The sequence below is a fragment of the Pseudophryne corroboree genome, chromosome 2 (genome assembly GCF_028390025.1).
Source record: "Pseudophryne corroboree isolate aPseCor3 chromosome 2, aPseCor3.hap2, whole genome shotgun sequence".
In the NCBI taxonomy this organism is placed as follows: Eukaryota; Metazoa; Chordata; class Amphibia; order Anura; family Myobatrachidae; genus Pseudophryne; species Pseudophryne corroboree.
Genome location: NC_086445.1, coordinates 1,019,055,753 through 1,019,080,629, shown reverse-complemented (window position 1 = coordinate 1,019,080,629; position 24,877 = coordinate 1,019,055,753). Strand labels below are relative to the sequence as shown.

Below are 24,877 nucleotides of genomic sequence, written 5' to 3'. Positions count from 1 at the left end.
AGCTTTGGTATAATCCCCATGGTCCTTACGGAGTCCCCAGCATCCACTAGGATGTTAGAGAAAATAAGATTTTACTTTCCGGTAAATCTATTTCTTGTAGTCCGTAGTGGATGCTGGGCGCCCGTCCCAAGTGCGGACTTTTTCTGCAATGCTTGTATATAGTTATTGCTTACATAAGGGTTATGTTATAGTTGCATCAGGGTTGATCTGATGCTCTATTGTTGTCATACTGTTAACTAGGTAAGTTTATCACAAGTTATACGGTGTGATGGTGTGGCTGGTATGAGTCTTGCCCTGGATTCCAAAATCCTTTCCTTGTACTGTCAGCTCATCCGGGCACAGTTTCTTTAACTGAGGTCTGGAGGAGGGACATAGAGGGAGGAGCCAGAGCACACCAGTATCCAAATTCTTTCTTAAAGTGCCCTGTCTCCTGCGGAGCCCGTCTATTCCCCATGGTCCTTACGGAGTCCCCAGCATCCACTACGGATTACGAGAAATAGATTTACCGGTAAGTAAAATCTTATTTTTAATATTTTTAAACATATTGGCAATTGTATACCTTTTACGGACACGAGGTCGCTACTCACCCTCATCCCCTCCTTTTTCCTACATTTTTTTTAGGGTTTTACCACCCCTATATTCTTTGAGGGTAACAGCAGACGCCCCGTTAGCAGCATAGGGGAGTGTCAGTGACTAGCCTTTTCAAACAACATATCTGTCTTATCGCACATGTGGCGCATTAATCCTTACGTTTACATATATATATATATATGTAATTTTTTTTTTAAGCCATTTTATTTTTTAATGTTGCTATATGCTTTTATTTTATTTTTTATAACACAGGTTCTCAAACTCGGTCCTCAGGACCCCACACAGTGCATGTTTTGCAGGTCTCCTCACAAAATCACAAGTGAAATAATTAGCTCCACCTGTAGACCTTTTAAAATGTGTCAGTGAGCAATTGATACACCTGTGCAACTGCTGGGTTACCTGCAACACATGCACTACTGTGTGGCATACTTGCCTACCTGACTCTCTCCATGAGGGAGAAAATGCTCTGTTCCTGGACTTTCCTGGTAATGTATGATTGCCATCACCTGTGGTGAAACACCTTTCTTATCAATTAACTAGCTCACCACAGGTGATGGCAATCATACATTACCGGGAAAGTCCAGGAACAGAGCATTTTCTCCCTCATGGAGTGGGTCAGGTAGGCAAGTATGCTGTGTGGGGTCCTGAGGACCGAGTTTGAGAACCTATGTTTTATAACATCAATGTTCATAGTCTCTCCCAAAATGGCGCCGTAGCCCAAACAATACTGCATCCTCTCAGTAACAATGACACAGCTCGGAGCGTTGCGCAGATTGCTTTAACAATCCCCGGCGCGCTGCATCATGGGAGTTGTAGTCTTCGGCCCCTATCACCTCCTCTCAGCGAGCGCTGCCCTGAGGCGCCGGTAAAACTACAGCTCCCACAATTCCCGCTGCTGCCTGGGTGCAGAATCGACAGAGGCGTGTGCAGAGAGAAGCAGAGAGACACAGAGGGTTCCTTCCTGTGCACTGACAGTGTAGTCAGTGGGTCAGTGTATGCCAGGACCAGGGGATCACCCATCAGGAAGCCCCCCTGCCAGGACTGGACACCAGTGCGGACATAGGTTTGGGAGAGGCCCTTAAACTGAGAGCAGCAGCTCCTTCCCTTCCTGCAATGCTGCAAATTCCCTTTTCATTTCTCCCCCTGCTTCCTCACTGGGTGCCCAGCCTTGTGCCCCTCTGTCTGTGATCTTATCCCCCCTGTTACCCTGCAACTGCCCCTCTTACTGCACTGTCTACCATCAGACCCAGTCAGGAGAGGTCTGTGATGCACCCTCCATGATATCTGTATTTAATAAGAATATTGCTTATGCAATGCAGCCCTTAGAGCTGACACAGCCCCAGTTTGCAGAAAGCACCCTGCACACATGAGTTATTTCAGCGGCACCCTGTGTATTATTTCATGGCATCTGCACCCCAGTGGGTGACACATAAAGGTCTTGATACATTTAGGTTGCCCTTCAGTTCATAGAATATGCCCGGGGGTAAGGAGGGTGGCATAATACAGGATTGGTATAAAGCTCCAGCCTTGTAGCGTTACTCATGCAGTGTGCGTATTCCATGCATCCGGGATCAAATTCCTTGAACGGAGAGGAATAGTTATAATTACTGGCGCACAGGAGAAAAAATAAACTTTTTTTTTTTTTTTTCCAAGTGCAGATTAATTATAATTAAACCTCTGGTTGGTTGCGGTGGCCAAAAGCACCTTTTTTCCTTTGTCCCGGTTTCGTAGAGGCCTCTGCGCATTGTAAATGGTACAGAGGACCCAAGCGGTGGAACGCGTGTCACAGGGTGCAGACTTTTTACATACGTGTTGGTGGAAGATGTAACGTGATCTTTCACTTAGTAATGGTCTGTAACCATAGCTAGTGCGTAGATGGATTAAGTAGTTATCTCTGGGGTTAATGTATGTGCAGGGTAAGAGACGACCATCCGTACCACAGTTGATAGGAGAAACACGTGGGTCATAGCGACACTATAACACTGGATGGTCATACCAGTCAGCTCTCACAGCTGGCATTACATAAATATACATTAGTACTGTCAATGGGAGGCTAGGCACTCGGAATGTCTGGAAAACATAGTTATAAATTTGATGTGATGAATTAAAACAAACCAGACAAATGTCTCCATCAGGAAATGGGCCACGCGGCCGGATATTATATTTGTTATTGTAGAAGGCATGACTTCTTAATCCATTTACACGCAGGGATATATGTCTGGTTCGCTGTTAAGCATTTATGTGCTGACTACATACACCCCGGGCTCAATGGTTGATATGAATCATGCTGTTTGCTTAAAGTCATCAACCAAACTTGGGCAAACTGTTAATGGGAAATCCCAAGGCAGTCAGTGTCCCCATTGGAGGAAAAAAAGCAATGTCATTATGTCTATAAGCCAGGCCTAACTAGCATGGGAGGTTAATATTAAGCACCCACACCTGCTGCTATGTTCCTTTATCTATGGGGTATTATCCCCCCCCCCCCAGCACAGTTAGAGTAATACAGATATGTTGTTAGTCTGAATCGCCCTGTTTCTTGCAGCTGTCGCAGATGAATAACTATGAGTGTATGGGTACGAGCTGGAATCCTAGGGTCTGTCTTATACTGTCTGCATAAGACGCGGCGGGTGTTTGCCGAGGTAAAGATGGACAGCGCACCATTGGGAACGGAAAGGCGAGATTATGAACTGAAGCTGGTGCAGGTGGTTTTTCGTCATGGAGCTCGGACCCCATTGAAGCCAATCCCACACAACCAACAGGTATGGTGAGGGCAGCGCGTCTGTCCCAGCGAACAAGTCATTTACATGTATCAAAGTAGTCTGTTATCTCCCCCCGGGGTCTAAACTGTAATGTAAGCAATCCAAGTACAGTGAATATCCTGGAACGGCACAAAGACGAGCCGTAACTTGTAGAAAGAAATAAATAAATAAAAAAACACCTGTACATTTCAGGGTTATAAAACACGGGCCTTTTAAGTCATGGATTAAGAACTTGATTTGCTATTTAAAGCATTGCTCTTTTCTCTGACGTCCTAGTGGATGCTGGGAACTCCGTAAGAACCATGGGGAATAGCGGGCTCCGAAGGAGGCTGGGCACTCTAGAAAGATTTCAGACTACCTGGTGTGCACTGGCTCCTCCCACTATGACCCTCCTCCAAGCCTCAGTTAGAATTCGTGCCCGGCCGAGGTTGGATGCACACTAGGGGCTCTCCTGAGCCCTTAGAAAGAAAGTATAGATTTAGGTTTTTTATTTTCAGTGAGACCTGCTGGCAACAGGCTCACTGCAGCGAGGGACTAAGGGGAGAAGAAGCGAACTCGCCTGCTTGCAGCCGGATTGGGCTTCTTAGGCTACTGGACACCATTAGCTCCAGAGGGATCGACCGCAGGCCCAGTCCTTGGTGTTCGGTCCCGGAGCCGCGCCGCCGTCCCCCTTACAGAGCCAGAAGCAAGAAGATGGTCCGGAAAATCGGCGGCATGAAGACTCTGTCTTCACCAAGGTAGCGCACAGCACTGCAGCTGTGCGCCATTGCTCCTCTCACACTTCACACTCCGGTCACTGAGGGTGCAGGGCGCTGGGGGGGGGCGCCCTGAGGCAGCAATAATAACACCTTGGCTGGCTAAAATACCTCAATATATAGCCCCAGGGGCTATATATGAGGTAAATACCCCTGCCAGAATTCCATAAAAAGCGGGAGAATAGGCAGCGAAAAAGGGGCGGAGCCTATCTCCTCAGCACACTGGCGCCATTTTTCCCTCACAGCTCGGCTGGAAGGAAGCTCCCTGGCTCTTCCCTGCAATATACAGTAACAGTAAGAGGGAAAAGAGAGGGGGGGGCATTAAATTTGGCAGTATATATACATATATTATATGTAAAGCAGCTATTAGGGACATAACTCAGTTAGTCCCTGTATATATATAGCGCTCTGGTGTGTGCTGGCATACTCTCACTCTGTCCCCCCAAAGGGCTTTTTGTGGGTCCTGTTCTCTGTTGAGCATTCCCTGTGTGTGTGGGGTGTGTCGGTACGGCTGTGTCGACATGTTTGATGAGGATAATGAGGTGGAGGCGGAGCAGATGCATTTTGAAGGGACGTCACCCCCTGCGGGGCAGACACCCGAGTGGATGAACTTATGGAAAGAAATGAGTGCACGTATAGATTCTTTACATAAGAAATTTGACGACATGCCAAATGTGGGACAGCCGGGATCTCAGCTCGTGCCTGTCCAGGTGCCTCAGGGGTCGTCAGGGGCTCTAAAACGCCCGCTACCTCAGTTTGCAGACCCGGATGTCGACACGGATACTGATAACAGTGTCGACGACGATGAGTCAAACCTAATGCCTGTCAGGGCCATTCACTGCATGATTGAGGCAATGAAAGAGGTGTTAAACATTTCTGATTTACATCCAGGTACCACAAAAAAGGGTATTATGTTTGGGGAGAAAAAACTACCCGTAGTTTTTCCCCCATCAGATGAACTAAATGAAGTGTGTGAAGAAGCGTGGCTTTTCCCTGATAAAAAATTTGTAATTCCTAAGAAGGTACTAATGGCGTTCCCTTTCCCGCCAGAGGATAGGTCACGTTGGGAAACACCACCTAGGGTGGATAAAGCGCTCACACGTTTGTCAAAAAAGGTGGCACTACCCTCTCGGGATACGGCCGCCCTTAAGGAGCCTGCTGATAGGAAAGCAGGAGGCACTCCTGAAGTCTGTATACACACACTCAGGCATTGCGTCAGCTTGGATGTGCAGTGCTGCCGCTGCATGGTCAGAAAAACTGTCAGAAAATATTGACACACTAGACAGAGACACTATTCTGCTAACGATTGACCATATAAAAGATTCAGTCTTATATATGAGAGATGCACAGAGGGAAATTTGCCGGCTGGCATCTAAAGTAAGTGCATTGTCTATCTCTGCTAGGAGATGCTTATGGACTCGTCAGTGGACGGGAGATGCAGATTCCAAGAGGCACATGGAAGTTTTGCCTTATAAAGGGGAGGAATTATTTGGGGATGGTCTCTCCGACCTAGTTTCCACAGCAACGTCTGGGAAGTCAGCATTTTTACCCCATGTTCCCTCACAGCCTAAGAAGGCGCCATTTTATCAGGTTCAGTCCTTTCGGACCCAGAAAAGCAAGCGTGGAAAAGGAGGGTCTTTTCTGTCTAGAGGCAGAGGTAGGGGAAAAAGGCTGCAACAGACAGCAGGTTCCCAGGAACAAAAGTCCTCCCCCGCTTCCTCTTCCAAGTCCGCCGCATGACGGTGGGGCTCCACAGGTGGAGCCAGGTACGGTGGGGGCCCGCCTCAGAAATTTCAGCGATCAGTGGGCTCGCTCACAGGTGGATCCCTGGATCCTTCAAGTAGTATCTCAGGGATACATGCTGGAATTCGAGGCGGCTCCACCCCACAGGTTCCTAAAATCTGCCTTGCCGATTGCTCCCTCAGACAGGGAGGCGGTGCTAGCGGCAATTCACAAGCTGTATTCCCAGCAGGTGATAATCAAGGTACCCCTACTTCAATAAGGCCGGGGTTACTATTCCACACTATTTGTGGTACCGAAGCCGGACGGTTCGGTGAGACCCATTTTAAATTTGAAATCCTTGAACATGTACATAAAAAAATTCAAGTTCAAGATGGAATCGCTCAGGGCGGTTATTGCAAGCCTGGACGAGGGGGATTACATGGTTTCCCTGGACATCAAGGATGCTTACCTGCATGTCCCCATTTGCTATCCTCACCAGGAGTACCTCAGATTTGTGGTACAGGATTGCCATTACCAATTCCAGACGCTGCCGTTTGGACTCTCCACGGCACCAAGGGTATTTACCAAGGTTATGGCGGAAGTGATGATACTCCTTCGAAGAAAGGGAGTTTTAATTATCCCGTACTTGGACGATCTCCTAATAAAGGCACGGTCCAAAGAACAGTTGTTGGTGGGAGTAGCACTATCTCAGGAAGTGCTGAACCAGCACGGCTGGATTCTGAATATCCCAAAGTCACAGCTGGTCCCGACGACACGTCTACTGTTCCTGGGGATGATTCTGGACACAGTCCAGAAAAAAGTGTTTCTCCCGGAGGAGAAAGCCAGGGAGTTGTCTTCTCTAGTCAGAGACCTCCTGAAACCAAAACAGGTATCGGTGCATCACTGCACGCGGGTCTTGGGAAAGATGGTAGCTTCTTACGAAGCAATTCCATTCGGCAGGTTCCATGCCAGAATCTTTCAGTGGGACCTGTTGGACAAGTGGTCCGGATCGCATCTTCAGATGCATCGCTTGATAACCCTGTCTGCAAGAACCAGGGTGTCTCTTCTGTGGTGGCTGCAGAGTGCTCATCTTCTGGAGGGTCGCAGATTCGGCATTCAGGACTGGGTCCTGGTGACCACGGATGCCAGCCTGCGAGGCTGGGGGGCAGTCACAAAGGGAAGAAACTTCCAAGGACTATGGACAAGTCAGGAGACTTCCCTTCACATAAATATTCTGGAACTAAGGGCCATCTACAATGCCCTAAGTCAAGCAAAATCCCTGCTCCTACTCCAGCCGGTGCTGATCCAGTCAGACAACATCACGGCAGTCGCCCATGTGAATCGACAGGGCGGCACAAGAAGCAGGATGGCAATGACAGAAGCCACACAAATTCTCCGATGGGCGGAAAATCATGTACTAGCACTGTCAGCAGTGTTCATTCCGGGAGTGGACAACTGGGAAGCAGACTTCCTCAGCAGACACGACCTCCACCCGGGAGAGTGGGGACTTCATCCAGAAGTCTTCCAAATGATTGTACATTAGTGGGGTCGTCCACAGGTGGACATGATGGCGTCCCGCCTAAACAAAAAACTAGAGAGGTATTGCGCCAGGTCAAGAGACCCTCAAGCGATAGCTGTGGACGCTCTGGTGACACCGTGGGTGTACCAGTCAGTTTATGTGTTCCCTCCGCTGCCTCTCATACCAAAGGTATTGAGAATAATAAGAAAGCGAGGAGTAAACACAATTCTCGTGGTTCCAGATTGGCCAAGAAGAACATGGTACCCGGAACTTCAAGAGATGATCTCAGAGGACCCGTGGCCTCTGCCGCTAAGACAAGACCTGCTACAGCAGGGGCCCTGTCTGTTCCAAGACTTACTGCGGCTGCGTTTGACGGCATGGCGGTTGAACGCCGGATCCTGAAAGAAAAGGGCATTCCGGAGGAAGTCATTCCTACGCTTATTAAAGCCAGGAAAGAGGTTACAGCAAATCATTATCACCGCATATGGCGGAAATATGTTGCATGGTGTGAGGCCGAAAAGGCCCCAACTGAGGAATTTCAACTAGGTCGATTTCTGCATTTCCTGCAAGCAGGAGTGAATATGGGCCTAAAACTGGGTTCCATTAAGGTACAGATCTCGGCTCTATCGATTTTCTTTCAGAAAGAACTAGCTTCAGTACCTGAAGTTCAGACATTTGTAAAGGGAGTGCTGCATATTCAGCCCCCATATGTGCCTCCTGTGGCACCTTGGGATCTCAACGTGGTGTTGAGTTTCTTAAAATCACATTGGTTTGAACCACTAAAAACCGTGGATCTGAAATATCTCACGTGGAAGGTGGTCATGTTATTGGCCTTGGCTTCTGCCAGGCGAGTATCAGAATTGGCGGCTTTGTCTTATAAAAGCCCTTATCTGATTTTCCATATGGATAGGGCAGAATTGAGGACTCGTCCCCAGTTTCTCCCTAAGGTGGTGTCAGCGTTTCATTTGAACTAGCCTATTGTGGTGCCTGCGGCCACTAGGGACTTGGAGGACTCCAAGTTGTTAGACGTGGTCAGGGCCCTGAAAATATATGTTTCCAGGACGGCTGGAGTCAGAAAATCTGACTCGCTGTTTATCCTATATGCACCCAACAAGCTGGGTGCTCCTGCTTCTAAGCAGACTATTGCTCGTTGGATTTGTAGTACAATTCAACTTGCACATTCTGTGGCAGGCCTGCCACAGCCAAAATCTGTCAATGCCCATTCCACAAGGAAGGTGGGCTCATCTTGGGTGGCTGCCCGAGGGGTCTCGGCTTTACAACTTTGCCGAGCTGCTACTTGGTCAGGGGCAAACACGTTTGCAAAATTCTATAAATTTGATACCCTGGCTGAGGAGGACCTGGAGTTCTCTCATTCGGTGTTGCAGAGTCATCCGCACTCTCCCGCCCGTTTGGGAGCTTTGGTATAATCCCCATGGTTCTTACGGAGTTCCCAGCATCCACTAGGACGTCAGAGAAAATAAGAATTTACTCACCGGTAATTCTATTTCTCGTAGTCCGTAGTGGATGCTGGGCGCCCATCCCAAGTGCGGTTTATCTGCAATACTTGTACATAGTTATTGTTAACTAAATCGGGTTATTGTTGAGCCATCTGTTGAGAGGCTCAGTTGTGTCATACTGTTAACTGGGTTTCATATCACGAGTTGTACGGTGTGATTGGTGTGGCTGGTATGAGTCTTACCCGGGATTCAAAATCCTTCCTTATTGTGTACGCTCGTCCGGGCACAGTATCCTAACTGAGGCTTGGAGGAGGGTCACTGAGGCTTGGAGGAGGGTCATAGTGGGAGGAGCCAGTGCACACCAGGTAGTCTGAAATCTTTCTAGAGTGCCCAGCCTCCTTCGGAGCCCGCTATTCCCCATGGTTCTTACGGAGTTCCCAGCATCCACTACGGACTACGAGAAATAGAATTACCGGTGAGTAAATTCTTATTTTAAATGTTGGTCTTAGACACGCAGGGAAGTGGCAGCTTATATAAGCCGCAACCGGGTGAATAAACCGTGTGACAGCAACTGTTAGAAATGGAGGCGGAAGCGTGATTATCTGGGGCTCTTTTGCTGGATCCCAAGTCGGAGACTTGCACAGAGTGACTGGCAACCTGAACCAAAAAGGCTACCACAGCATTTTGCCGCACCATGCCATACTCGCTGGTTTATCCAGTGTCTTTAGACTTACACCCCATTGTGCTGGTTTGGGAGGAACTGGACAGAAAGGTGACCACAAAGCAGCCTACAAGTGTGGCAGTGTTGGGGAGAACTTCCCGAAAAATGGCCGGGATGTACTGAAGTCCGAGTTCGGCGGCCGTGCGGGGTTTGTGGTAGTATACATTCTCCAAGTAATATATGTTATATTACATTATAGCGTTCATTTAATAATCATGTCCCAGTACACCTGGGAGAAAATATAAAGGACATTTGGACACAAATTCTGCTTTATTATTTATTATTAGAATAAAATGAGTGCATGGTGGAATGTCCTTGCTTAATCCCAGTCCTAAAAGATGACGTAGCCCACCACAATATCTGGCACACATCCCCCCGAACTTCTGTCCGTACCCGCAGAAAAGTCCCTGCAATGTGTACCAGACTCTTCTTTTTTTATGCCAACAAGGGCGCTTCACACAGGCTGTATATTGACCAGACTGGGTTTGTTAAATTGGGGTGTAATTTTCTTTTAAATAAGAATTAGAGCCTTCTGTAGATCACAGGTACGACAGCGCTATCTGCCTGCTAAACAGGTGTACTGCACTCAACATAGCAACCGTCCTAATGAAATAACGTGCAAAGTTCAATTGTAATCACTGTTACGTAAATCATTAAACAATTATAATACTAAAATGAAAATCGCATTGTGAACCAAGGAAGATAAAACGCTGTAGTGAGAGCTGCTGGAGGGCAAGAGGTGCCGGGCTTCCACCGCGCATGTCAGTCTCAGGACATATTATTTAACGCCACGTATTTCTATCACCATGCAGGTCACATTGCATCTCTTAGGTAAAAAAAATGAAACCTCTTTTCTCTTACGTCCTAGAGAATACTGGGGTTCCATTTAGTACCATAGGGTATAGACGGGTTCACTAGGAGCCATAGGCACTTTAAGAGTTTGAGAGTGTGGGCTGGCTCCTCCCTCTATGCCCCTCCCACCAGACTCCGTTTCAGAAATGTGCCTGGAGGAGCCGGTCACGCTTATGGAAGCTCCTGAAGAGTTTTCTGCATTTATTTTTTTGTTGGTTATTTTCAGGCAGGTCTGGATGGCACCAGCCTGCCTGCTTCATGGGACTTAGGGCGGGAACGGCCCAACCTCTTGAAGGGTTAATGGTCCCATTCCCCGCTGACAGGACACGGAGCTCCTGAGGGAACTATTCGCAAGCCCCACCACGGCGAGCGTACATTCCCGCAGCACGCCGCCACCCCTAACAGAGCCAGAAGAAGGAAGAGTGGTCAGTACTGAGCCGGCGTCCTGGTACCGGCCCTACTAAAAAATTTCAGTCACATCTGGACAACATCGTGCCAGGATCCCTGGGTCTTAGATCTTATTTCCCAGGGCCCCTGGGTCTTAGATCTTATTTCCCAGGGCTACAGACTGGAGTTTCAGGAACTCCCACCTCACAGATTCTTCATATCGGGCTTACCAGCTTCTCAAGAGACAAGTATAACCTTACAGGATGTCATTCAAGAACTGGTACGTTGTTCCAGTTCCACCTCATCTGCAAAACAAAGGTTGTTTTGTAGTACCGAAACCGTACGGTTCGGTGAGACCGATTTTGATTCTAAAATCATTGAACCCGTACTTAAGAGTGTTCAAATTCAAGATGGAGTCTATGAGAGCGGTGATCTCAGGTCTGGAGGAGGGGGAATTCCTAGTGTCTCTGGATATCAAGGATGCGTACCTTCACATTCCTATCTGGCCCCCTCACCAGGCTTATCTACGCTTTGCACTACAGGACTGTCACTATCCGTTCCAGGGCCTGACATTTGGAATCTCCACGGCACCAAGGGTGTTCACCAAGGTGAGGGCAGAGATTATGTTTCTCCTTCGCAAGGGTGTTCACCAAGGTGATGGCAGAGATTATGTTTCTCCTTCGCAAGCAGGAAGTGAACATAATTCCGTATCTGGACGATCTTCTGATAAAGGCACCGTCCAGGGAAAGGTTTTTGAGCAGCATTGGTCTCACAACCAAACTACTCCTGGATCGTGGGTGGATTCTAAATCTCCCGAAATCTCGTTTAGAGCCAACTCTGAGGCTCCCATTTCTGGAAATGATACTGGACATGGAGTCGCAGAAAGTTTTTCTTCTGTTGGAAAAGACATTGGTAATTCAGTCGATGGTTCGGGATGTCCTGAAGCCAACCCGGATATCTGTGCATCTTTGCATTCGCCTTCTGGGGAAAATGGTGGCCTCTCACGAGGCGCTTCAGTATGGAAGGTTTCCTGCGAGGCCCTTCTAGCTGGATCTGTTGAATAAATGGTCCAGATCGCATCTTCACATGCACCAGAGGATCCGTCTGTCGCCACAGGCCAGGATCTCACTTCTGTGGTGGCTACAGACTTCTCACCTAATCGAGGGCTGAAAGTTCTGGATTCAGAATTGGATTCTAGTAACCACAGACACAAGCCTCAGAGGATGGGGAGCGGTCACCCATGGGGTGCAGTTTCAAGGAAGATGGTCAAGTCAGGAAGTCATCCTTCCAATCAACATTCTGGAACTCAGTGCTGTATACGACGCCCTTCTGCTGGCCTCATATCTTCTTCAAGATCGGGCCATTCAGTTTCAGTCGGACAATGTGACGGCAGTAACGTACATAAACCTACAGGTAGGAACGAAAAGCAGAGCAGCAATGTCGGAGGTATCAAGAATTCTCCTCTTGGCAGAAAAACACGCTGTGGCATTGTCGTCGGTCTTCATTCCGGGAGTAGACAACTGGGAAGCAGACTTCCTCAGCAGACACAACCTGCACCCTGGGAAGTGGGGCCTGCACCCGGAGGTGCTCAGGTGCTTGACAAGTTGATGGGGATGTCTACAAATTGACATGATGGCCCCTCGTCTCAACAAGAAGCTCAAGCGGTATTGTTCCAGCTCGAGAGACCCACAGGCAATGGCAGTGGACGCTCTGACAACTCCATGGGTCTATCAGATGGTGTACGTGTTCTCTCCACTTCCGCTGATCCCAAGAATTCTCAAAAGAATAAAAAGGGAAAAGTTCAAGCAATTCTCATTGCTCCGGACTGGCCAAGAAGGGCCTGGTACTCGGACCTTCTGGGGATGCTCCTGGAAGATCCGTGGCCTCTACCTCTTCGCGAGGATCTCCTGCAAGAGGGGCCATTCGTCTATCCAGACTTAACACGGCTACGTTTGACGGCATGGAAGTTGAACTGCTGATTCTAGCCAGGAGAGGGATTCCTGACAAGGTTATCCCGACTATGATCCAAACATTACCTCCGTATTTGGAAGAAATACTTCTCTGGTTTGAGAACAGAAAATATTCTGCTCTGGAATTTCATCTGGGACTTTTCCTGCATTTTCTGCAGTCAGGTGTGGATGTGGGCCTACGTCTGGGCTCTCTAAAAGATTTCGGCCTTGTCCATTTTCTGTCAGAAACAATTGGCGTCTCTTCCTGAGGTCCAGACGTTCTTGAAAGGGGTTCTGCACATCCAGCCTCCCTTTGTGCCTCCCACGGCACCTTGGGATCTCAATTTGGTGCTGCAGTTCCTCCAATCGGACTCGGTTGAACCGTTACAGGAGGTGAACGTAAAATATCTTACGTGGAAAACTGTCACACTGTTGGCCTTGGCTTCTGCAGGATGTGTGTCGGAGCTGGGGGCATTGTCTTACAAGTGCCCCTATATAATCTTCCATGAGGATAGAGCTGAACTCAGGACTCGTCAGCAATTTCTTACTAAGGTGCTGTTTCACATCAAGCAACCAATTGTGGTTTCGGTTGTGACCGACACCTCTGTTACTTCGAAGTCTTTGGATGTTGTGAGGGCTTTGAAGGTGTATGTGAAGAGAACAGCTCGTCACAGGAAATTGGGCTCGCTGTTTGTTCTTTACGATCCCAATAAGATTGGGTGTCCTGCTTCAAAACAGTCAATTGCACGTTGGATCAGTCTCACTATCCAGCATGCTTATTCCACGGCAGGATTGCCGGTTCCTAAATCTGTACAGGCCCACTCGACTAGGTCAGTGGGTTCTTCTTGGGCGGCTGCCTGCGGTGTCTTGGCCTTACAGCTCTGCCGAGCAGTTACTTAGTCGCATTCGAACATGTTTTCAAAGTTCTATAAGTTCGATACCTTGGCCTCTGAGGACCTTCAGTTTGGTCAATCAGTTCTGCTGGACCCTCAGCACTCTCCCACCTGGTTTGGGAGCTTTGGTACTTCCTCATGGTACTAAATGGAACCCCAGTATCCTCTAGGACGTAAGAGAAAATAGGATTTTAATTACCTATCCTTTTCTTGTAGTCCATAGAGGAAGCTGGGCGCCCGCCCGGTGCTTCGTTCTTCCTGCACTGTTACTTGGTTAAGTCATGTTGGCTCAGCCGTTGCTGTTCTTGTTTCAAGTTTGGTTAGCTTTGTTTTCCTCTTATTGTGTGTACTGGATCGTAATCTCACCACTATCCTTATCTATCCTTCTCTCAAAGTATGTCTGTCTCCTTGGGCACAGTTTCCTAGACTGAGTCTGAGCCAGCCCACACTATCAAATTCTTAAAGTGCCCATGGCTCCTAGTAGACCCGTCTATACCCCATGGTACTAAATGGATCCCCAGTATCCTCTACGAGAAAAGGATATACCAGTAGGTAATTAAAATCCTATTTGACTGATGATGTTAAAGCATGACTGATGAGGAACAAGTGAACAGAAAGATATATCGGCGTATACGAGGGGTGTGCAATACGTTTCTGGATGTGCATTGCATAGGAAGAGTAGATACAATCTGACTAAAGTTCTTGTGAAATATCAGGGCACAGTACTGTACATAAGTAGCACTGCACAGCGAAGACGTCAGCATGTTCACTTCCTTAACCAAACTCGTTATAGATCTCAACAGAGGCCACTGGAGAACCATGACCTTTGGCGACTGCAAGAGTGGTCTGCGACTGCAGGAGTGTTATGACCGAACACAAGCTGCTTTTGGGGAGGATGCACCGTCCCAAACCACTGTGTTGAGTGGTTTGCAGGAAGCTGTCCCTGGAAGACGACGAGCGCTGCGGCCGACCTGTGTCCGCCATCACTGTGGTCAGCATTGCTGCCTTGTGGGCCTATAGTTGAGGTGGTGACCATGGCCCAGTTAGAGGAGATAGGCATCTTGTTGGGATCGATCCGCTTGATTTGAGCAAGGTTACTGCACGCTGCGTGCCCCACGAGCTGGCACGAGAGCAGGAGATTGCTCGGGTGACTTGGTGCCGCAACATGCTGGCCAGGTTTGATGCCGATCGCTCAAACTCTGTATGGGAGGTCATCAGTGGCGATGAATCCTGGATCTACAGTTTTGACCCCAAGACCACAGTCAGTCCAGTGGTCTCCAGTTGGAGGTGCGCCGCCACAGGAGTTCCTACGTGAGCCAAGCAGATGGTGGCTGTTTTTATGGCAAAGACTGGTCATGTACCACTCATGCAGCAGCAGCCTGTCACTGGGGACTGCTACGCCAACCAATGCCTGCTCATGTGCTGGAAGCCATTTCCAGCACTGTCCAAGAATTTGAGCTCGTTGTGCCCTTCTCCATAACGACAGTGCACCTGCCCACTAGTCCAGGAAATTGGCGGATTTTCTGGCCTATGAACGTATCCAGGAGCTTGGTCATCCACCGTACAGTCAGACCTGGCCCCCTGTGACTTCTTTGTGTTCCTGCAAATAAAGCGCAGGATGCGTGGAATTGGGGGATTGGTTTTGAGTCACCGGAAGCTGCAGTGGAGTCCTCCATCCAGCACGCAGAAGACACACCTGCTTCGGACTGGTCCAGCCGCTTCACCAAGTGGTTGCATGCAACTGTGCACAGGGGGTAATTCAGACCTGATCGTAGCAGCAAATTTGTTAGCAGTTGGGCAAAACCATGTGCACTGTAGGTGGGGCAGATGTAACATGTGCAGAGAGAGTTAGATTTGGGTGGGGTGTGTTCAAACTGAATTCTAAATTGCAGTGTAAAAATAAAGCAGCCAGTATTTAACCGGCACAGAAACAATATAACCCACCCAAATCTAACTCTCTGCACATGTTACATCTGCCCCCTCCTCCCCCCCCCTGCAGTGCACATGGCTCTGGCGAATACTTGAAAACTGGATGGTCACTTTGTTTGTAAGTATAATACATTTTGTGCTTTCGGAAACTTATTGCACATTCCTCGTATAGTGAAAGCTGCAGGAGGGTGTGCATTCACCAAAACTTGTGACGGACTGAATCTAGAACCACCATTTGGCCTTGCTCACAGACGGATGTTATCCTGCGTGTAGAGATTCGTAGAAAACACTTGGGAGCAATTTACAAAGCAGTCACCATGTTTCTTGAAGCGTTTGCTAGAAGGTTGTATACGAAACATTTTACCGCTCACAGCACGGTGTCATTGTCTCTTGATGTCAATATAACAAAGAAAATGCTTTAAGCATTTGTTTTTATTTGTAACTACTTTGCTGGCAACGAACAATAAGCATTTAATAAAAAAATAGTTTTTTTGTTTTTTAAAAGTCCTTTGAGATGCATTACGAGACGAGACCTGTGGGATAACAACCAGGTCCAATGGCTTTGATACCGAAACGAAATAAGACCCGTGACTAAGCCATTCTAGTGTTCTGAGAGCACTGCTGCAGCTGGAAGTTGTTGTGGAACGTTCATTGTCCTTCGTGTTACAGGTGGAGTGGTCTGCGTCACTGCTGGATGCGCCTGACCACACGCAGTTCGATTACACCGTCACAGATCTGGTGGGAGGTCCGAAACCCCACTCACCGTTCGAAGAGCGATACAGGTCTCACACACTCAAGGTACATTCTTCCATTTATTTATTTTTCTTCTACAGGGTCCATAGGGCTCCACAGGGAAGACAATGGGGTGTAGGTGGTGATATGATTATTTTATTCTTTTTTTTTTTTTTTTTTTTTAATAAAAAGAACAAAATAAATGTAATTCAGTTTGCATTTACAGTCCTATCACTGCTTTATATCTAGAATAAAACTACACCTCTGGGTATTACTACAGTATACTTCAACTTCAAAAAGTAAAACTCTTTTTCAATATACCACAGACTCTTATTTCAGTGAGCGACCAATGAAAGCCCTATACATGCATATAACAAAATGTAAGATTTACGTTGACGAACTAAAAAAATAAAATATATTGGGGGTCATTCCGAGTTGTTTGCTCGTTAGTTTTTTTTCGCTACGGAGCGATTAGTCGCAAACTGCGCATGCGCAATGTACGCAGTGCGCCTGCGCCAAGTAAATTAGCACAAAAGTTTGGTATTTTACTCACGGCCTAACGAAGATTTCTCTAACGTCCTAGTGGATGCTGGGGACTCCGTAAGGACCATGGGGAATAGACGGGCTCCGCAGGAGACAGGGCACTTTAAGAAAGAATTTGGATACTGGTGTTCACTGGCTCCTCCCTCTATGTCCCTCCTCCAGACCTCAGTTAGAATATGTGCCCGGACAGAGCTGGGTGCAACTTAGTGAGCTCTCCTGAGCTTACTATAAGAAAGTATTTTGTTAGGTTTTTTTATTTTCAGAGAGATCTGCTGGCAACAGACTCTCTGCTACGTGGGACTGAGGGGAGAGAAGCAGCCCTACTCACTGAAGATAGGTCCTGCTTCTTAGGCTACTGGACACCATTAGCTCCAGAGGGATCGTACACAGGATCTCACCCTTTGTCGTCCGATCCCGGAGCCGCGCCGCCGTCCCCCTCGCAGAGCCGGAAGACAGAAGCCGGTGACAGAAGCAAGAAGACTTCAAAATCGGCGGCAGAAGACTCCAGTCTTCATACTGAGGTAGCGCACAGCACTGCAGCTGTGCGCCATTGCTCCCACATTAAACCCACATACTCCGGTCACTGTAGGGTGCAGGGCGCAGGGGGGGGCGCCCTGGGCAGCAATTAGGACCTCTTGGCAAAAGTTGGGCATATATACAGTTGGGCACTGTATATATGCATGAGCCCCCGCCATAATTTTACACAGAAACGTGGGACAGAAGCCCGCCGCTGAGGGGGCGGGGCTTCTTCCTCAGCACTCACAAGCGCCATTTTCTCTCCACAGCTCCGCTGAGAGGAAGCTCCCCAGGCTCTCCCCTGCAGATTCACGGTAGAAGAGGGTAAAAAGAGAGGGGGGGCACATAAATTAGGCGCAAAAACAGTATTTCTCTAACGTCCTAAGTGGATGCTGGGGACTCCGTCAGGACCATGGGGAATAGCGGCTCCGCAGGAGACAGGGCACAAAAATAAAGCTTTAGGATTAGGTGGTGTGTACTGGCTCCTCCCCCTATGACCCTCCTCCAAGCCTCAGTTAGGTTTTTGTGCCCGTCCGAGCAGGGTGCAATCTAGGTGGCTCTCTTAAAGAGCTGCTTAGAAAAAGTTTTTTTAGGTTTTTTATTTTCAGTGAGTCCTGCTGGCAACAGGCTCACTGCATCGAGGGACTTAGGGGAGAGAATTTCAACTCACCTGCGTGCAGGATGGATTGGATTCTTAGGCTACTGGACACCATTAGCTCCAGAGGGAGTCGGAACACAGGTCTCACCCTGGGGTTCGTCCCGGAGCCGCGCCGCCGACCCCCCTTACAGATGCTGAAGATTGAAGGTCCGGAAACAGGCGGCAGAAGGCTCTTCAGTCTTCATGAAGGTAGCGCACAGCACTGCAGCTGTGCGCCATTGTTGTCACACACTTCACACCAAGCGGTCACGGAGGGTGCAGGGCGCTGCTGGGGGTGCCCTGGGCAGCAATATTTTAATACCTTAAGGCAAAAGAATACATCACATATAGCCATTAAGGCTATATGTATGTATTTAACCCATGCCAGTTATCTAAATCTACGGGAGGAAAGCCCGCCGAAATAGGGGGCGGGGCTTATTCTCCTCAGCACACAGCGCCATTTTCCTGCTCAGCTCCGCTGTGAGGAAGGCTCCCAGGACTCTCCCCTGCACTGCACTACAGAAACAGGGTAAAACAGAGAGGGGGGGCATTTTTTGGCGATATATTGGATATATTTAAGCTGCTATAAGGAACAACACTTATATAAGGTTGTTCCCATATATATTATAGCGCTTGGGTGTGTGCTGGCAAACTCTCCCTCTGTCTCCCCAAAGGGCTAGTGGGGTCCTGTCTTCGATAAGAGCATTCCCTGTGTGTCTGCTGTGTGTCGGTACGTGTGTGTCGACATGTATGAGGACGATGTTGGCGTGGAGGCAGAGCAATTGCCGATAATGGTGATGTCACCCCCCAGGGAGTCGACACCGGAATGGATGGCTTTGTTTATGGAATTACGTGATAATGTCAGCACATTACAAAAATCAGTTGACGACATGAGACGGCCGGCAAACCAGTTAGTACCTGCCCAGGCGTCTCAGACACCGTCAGGGGCTGTAAAGCGCCCTTTACCTCAGTCGGTCGACACAGACCCAGACACAGACACTGAATCTAGTGTCGACGGTGATGAAACAAACGTATTTTCAAGTAGGGCCACACGTTATATGATCACGGCAATGAAGGAGGCTTTGCATATCTCTGATACTGCAAGTACCACAAAAAGGGGTATTATGTGGGGGGTGAAAAAACTACCTGTAGTTTTTCCTGAATCAGAGGAATTAAATGATGTATGTGATGAAGCGTGGGTTAACCCAGATAGAAAAATGCTAATTTCAAAAAAGTTATTAGCATTATACCCTTTCCCGCCAGAGGTTAGGGCGCGCTGGGAAACACCCCCTAGGGTGGATAAGGCGCTCACACGCTTATCAAAACAAGTGGCGTTACCGTCTCCTGATACGGCCGCCCTCAAGGATCCAGCGGATAGGAGACTGGAAACTACCCTAAAAAGTATATACACACATACTGGTGTTATACTGCGACCGGCCATCGCCTCAGCCTGGATGTGCAGTGCTGGGGTCGTCTGGTTGGATTCCCTGACTGAAAATATTGATACCCTGGATAGGGACAGTATTTTATTGACTATAGAGCAATTAAAGGATGCTTTCCTTTATATGCGAGATGCGCAGAGAGATATTTGCACTCTGGCAGCGAGAGTAAATGCGATGTCCATATCTGCCAGAAGGAGTTTATGGACGCGACAGTGGTCAGGTGATGCGGATTCCAAACGACATATGGAAGTATTGCCGTATAAAGGGGAGGAATTATTTGGCGTCGGTCTATCGGATCTGGTGGCCACGGCAACTGCCGGAAAATCCACTTTTTTACCTCAGACCCCCTCCCAACAGAAAAAGACACCGTCTTTTCAGCCGCAGTCCTTTCGTTCCTATAAGAACAAGCGAACAAAAGGACAGTCATATCTGCCTCTGGGCAGAGGAAGGGGTAAGAGAGGGCAGCAAGCAGCCCCTGCCCAGGAACAGAAGCCCTCCCAGGGTTCTGCAAAGCCCTCAGCATGACGCTGGGGCCTTACAAGCGGACTCAGGAACGGTGGGGGGTCGACTCAAGAATTTCAGCGCACAGTGGGCTTGCTCACAGGTGGACCCCTGGATTCTGCAGGTAGTATCTCAGGGTTACAGGTTGGAATTCGAGAAGTCTCCCCCTCGCCGGTTCCTAAAGTCTGCTTTGCCAACGTCTCCCTCAGACAGGGCGACGGTATTGGAAGCCATTCACAAGCTGTTTTCTCAGCAGGTGATAGTCAAGGTACCCCTCCTACAACAGGGAAAGGGGTATTACTCCACGCTATTTGTGGTACCGAAGCCGGACGGCTCGGTAAGACCTATTCTAAATCTGAAATCTTTGAACCTGTACATACAAAAATTCAAGTTCAAGATGGAGTCACTCAGAGCAGTGATAGCGAATCTGGAAGAAGGGGACTTTATGGTGTCCCTGGACATAAAGGATGCTTACCTGCATGTCCCAATTTGCCCTTCACATCAAGGGTACCTCAGGTTCGTGGTGCAAAACTGTCATTATCAGTTTCAGACGCTGCCGTTTGGATTGTCCACGGCACCTCGGGTCTTTACCAAGGTAATAGCCGAAATGATGATTCTTCTGCGAAGAAGAGGCGTATTAATTATCCCTTACTTGGACGATCTCCTGATAAGGGCAAGGTCCAGAGAACAGCTGGAGGACGGAGTAGCACTAACCCAAGTAGTGCTGCAACAACACGGGTGGATTCTGAATTTTCCAAAATCTCAGTTGACCCCGACAACACGTCTGCTGTTCCTGGGAATGATTCTGGACACGGTTCAGAAAAAGGTGTTTCTTCCGGAGGAGAAAGCCAGGGAGTTATCCGAACTTGTCAGGAACCTCCTAAAACCAGGGACAGTGTCTGTGCATCAATGCACAAGAGTCCTGGGAAAGATGGTGGCTTCTTACGAAGCGATTCCATTCGGCAGATTCCACGCACGAACTTTTCAGTGGGATCTGCTGGACAAATGGTCCGGATCGCATCTGCAGATGCATCAGCGGATAACCTTATCGCCACGGACAAGGGTGTCTCTTCTGTGGTGGTTGCAGAGTGCTCATCTGTTAGAGGGCCGCAGATTCGGCATACAGGACTGGGTCCTGGTGACCACGGATGCCAGTCTGAGAGGCTGGGGAGCGGTCACACAAGGAAGAAACTTCCAGGGAGTATGGTCAAGCCTGGAGATGTCTCTTTACATAAATATACTGGAGCTAAGAGCGATTTACAATGCTCTAAGTCTGGCAAAACCCCTGCTTCAGGGTCAGCCGGTGTTGATCCAGTCGGACAACATCACGGCAGTCGCCCACGTAAACAGACAGGGCGGCACAAGAAGCAGGACAGCAATGGCAGAAGCTGCAAGGATTCTTCGCTGGGCAGAAGATCATGTGATAGCACTGTCAGCAGTATTCATTCCGGGAGTGGACAACTGGGAAGCAGACTTCCTCAGCAGACACGATCTACACCCGGGAGAGTGGGGACTTCATCCAGAAGTCTTCCACATGATTGTGAACCGTTGGGAAAAACCAATGGTGGATATGATGGCGTCCCGCCTCAACAAAAAACTGGACAGGTATTGCGCCAGGTCAAGAGATCCTCAGGCAATAGCTGTGGACGCTCTGGTAACACCGTGGGTGTTCCAGTCAGTGTATGTGTTCCCTCCTCTGCCTCTCATACCAAAAGTACTGAGAATTATACAGCAAAAGGGAGTAAGAACGATACTAGTGGCTCCGGATTGGCCAAGAAGAACTTGGTACCCGGAACTTCAAGAGATTCTCACGGAGGATCCGTGGCCTCTACCTCTAAGACGGGACCTGCTTCAGCAGGGACCGTGTCTATTCCAAGACTTACCGCGGCTGCGTTTGACGGCATGGCGGTTGAACGCCGAATTCTAAAGGAAAAAGGCATTCCGGAAGAGGTCATTCCTACACTGGTAAAAGCCAGGAAGGAGGTGACTGCACAACATTATCACCGCATTTGGAGAAAATATGTTGCGTGGTGTGAGGCCAGGAAGGCCCCCACGGAGGAATTTCAACTGGGTCGATTCCTACATTTCCTGCAAACAGGATTGTCTATGGGCCTCAAATTGGGATCCATTAAGGTTCAAATTTCGGCCCTGTCGATTTTCTTCCAGAAAGAATTGGCTTCAGTTCCTGAAGTCCAGACTTTTGTAAAAGGAGTACTACATATACAGCCCCCGGTTGTGCCCCCAGTGGCACCGTGGGATCTTAATGTAGTCTTGGATTTTCTCAAATCCCATTGGTTTGAGCCGCTCAAATCGGTGGAGCTGAAGTATCTTACATGGAAAGTAACCATGCTACTGGCCCTGGCTTCAGCCAGGAGAGTATCAGAATTGGCGGCTTTATCATATAAGAGCCCATATCTGATTTTCCATACGGACAGGGCAGAACTGCGGACGCGTTCTCATTTTCTGCCTAAGGTGGTGTCAGCGTTTCACCTGAACCAGCCTATTGTGGTGCCTGCGGCTACTAACGAGTTGCAGGATTCCAAGTTGTTGGACGTGGTCCGGGCATTGAAAATATATATTTCAAGAACGGCGGGAGTCAAAGTCTGACTCACTGCTCATATTGTATGCACCCAACAAGATGGGTGCTCCTGCTTCTAAGCAGACGATTGCTCGTTGGATTTGTAGCACAATTCAACTTGCACATTCTGTGGCAGGCTTGCCACAACCTAAATCTGTCAAGGCCCATTCCACAAGGAAAGTGGGCTCATCCTGGGCGGCTGCCCGGGGAGTCTCGGCATTACAACTCTGCCGAGCTGCTACTTGGTCAGGGGCAAACACGTTTGCAAAATTCTACAAATTTGATACCCTGGCTGAGGAGGACCTTGAGTTCTCTCATTCGGTGCTGCAGAGTCATCCGCACTCTCCCGCCCGTTTGGGAGCTTTGGTATAATCCCCATGGTCCTGACGGAGTCCCCAGCATCCACTTAGGACGTTAGAGAAAATAAGAATTTACTTACCGATAATTCTATTTCTCGTAGTCCGTAGTGGATGCTGGGCGCCCATCCCAAGTGCGGATTGTCTGCAATACTTGTACATAGTTATTGTTACAAAAAAATCGGGTTGTTATTTGTTGTGAGCCGTCTGTTCAGAGGCTCCTACGTTTGTCATACTGTTAACTGGGTTCAGATCACAAGTTATACGGTGTGATTGGTGTGGCTGGTATGAGTCTTACCCGGGGTTCAATATCCTTCCTTATTGTGTACGCTCGTCCGGGCACAGTATACTAACTGAGGCTTGGAGGAGGGTCATAGGGGGAGGAGCCAGTACACACCACCTAATCCTAAAGCTTTATTTTTGTGCCCTGTCTCCTGCGGAGCCGCTATTCCCCATGGCCCTGACGGAGTCCCCAGCATCCACTACGGACTACGAGAAATAGAATTATCGGTAAGTAAATTCTTATTATACAGCAGCTACTGGGTTAACACTAAGTTACTGTGTGATTCCTGGGACATATAGCGCTGGGGTGTGTGCTGGCATACTCTCTCTCTGTCTCTCCAAAGGGCCTTGTGGGGGAACTGTCTTCAAAAAGAGCATCCCTTGTGTGTGTGGTGTGTCGGTACGCTTGTGTCGACATGTTTGACGAGGAAGGCTATGTGGAAACAGAGCGGGAGCAAATGAATGTGGGGTCGCCGATGACGGCGCCGACACCTGATTGGATGGATATGTGGAAGGTTTTAAATGATAATGTTAATTCCTTGCATAAAAGGTTGGATAAAGCTGAAACCTTAGGACAGTCGGGGTCTCAGCCCATGCCTGATCCTATGTCACAGAGGCCGTCAGGGTCTCAGAAGCGCCCACTATCCCAAATTGTTGACACAGATATCGACACTGATTCTGACTCCAGCGTCGATGGCGATGATGCAAAGTTACAGCCTAAATTGGCTAAAGCCATCCGTTATATGATTATAGCAATTAAGGATGTGTTGCACATCACAGAGGAAACCCCAGTCCCTGACAAGAGGGTTCATATGTATGGGGGAAAAAGGCAGGTGGTGACCTTTCCCCCCCTCACACGAGCTAAATGAGTTATGTGAAAAGGCTTGGGAATCTCCAGATAAAAAAACTGCAGATTTCCAAATGGATGCTTATGGCGTATCCTTTCCCGCCAACGGACAGGTTACGCTGGGAATCCTCCCCTAGGGTGGACAAAGCTCTCACACACTTATCCAAGAGGGTAGCCCTGCCGTCACAGGATACGGCCACCCTAAAAGATGCTGCGGATAGAAACAAGAGGGTACCCTGAAGTCCATTTATATACATTCAGGTACCTTACTAAGGCCGGCAATTGCGTCGGCCTGGGTGTGTAGTGCTGAAGCAGCATGGACGGATACCTTATCTGAGGAACTTGATACCTTGGACAAGGATACTATATTAATGACCCTGGGGCATATAAAAGACGCTGTCCTATATATGAGAGATGCTCAAAGAGACATTAGCCTTCTGGGCTCTAGAATAATTGCAATGTCGATTTCTGCCAGAAGGGTCCTGTGGACTCGGCAATGGACAGGCGATGCCGACTCAAAAAGGTACATGGAGGTTTTACCTTTCAAGGGTGAGGAGTTGTTTGGGGAGGGTCTCCCGGACCTGGTCTCCACAGCTACTGCTGGAAAGTCCATTTTTTTGCCATATGTTCCCTCACAACCTAAGAAAGCACCGTATTACCAAATGCAGTCCTTTCGATCACAAAAAGGCAAGAAAGTCCGAGGTGCGTCCTTTCTTGGCAGGGGCAGAGGAAAGAAGCTGCACAACACAGCTAGTTCCCAGGAACAGAAGTCCTCCCCGGCTTCCACTAAATCCACCGCATGACGCTGGGGCTCCACAGACGGAGCTAGGCCCGGTGGGGGCGCTTCTCCGAAATTTCAGCCACAAGTGGGTTCACTCCCAGGTGGATCCCTGGGCACTAGAGATTGTG

At 48.6% G+C, this 24,877-nt stretch overlaps 1 protein-coding gene across 2 annotated transcripts in view; it reads left to right on the top strand.

Annotated features, from left to right (window-relative positions):
* The first annotated feature begins 1,449 nt into the window (after positions 1-1,449).
* ACP6 (acid phosphatase 6, lysophosphatidic) overlaps positions 1,450-24,877 on the top strand; it is a 92,787-nt gene continuing 69,359 nt past the window's right edge. Inside the window, exons 1-3 of one of the 2 annotated variants that reach the window (XM_063956700.1) lie at positions 1,450-1,642; positions 3,134-3,350; positions 16,204-16,332. In XM_063956700.1, coding sequence (XP_063812770.1) covers positions 3,153-3,350; positions 16,204-16,332 — 327 coding nt within the window. In that variant the 5' untranslated portion in view covers positions 1,450-1,642; positions 3,134-3,152. Of the gene's footprint in view, positions 1,655-3,133; positions 3,351-16,203; positions 16,333-24,877 lie in introns of both variants that reach the window. The other variant, XM_063956699.1, reaches the window with a different exon arrangement.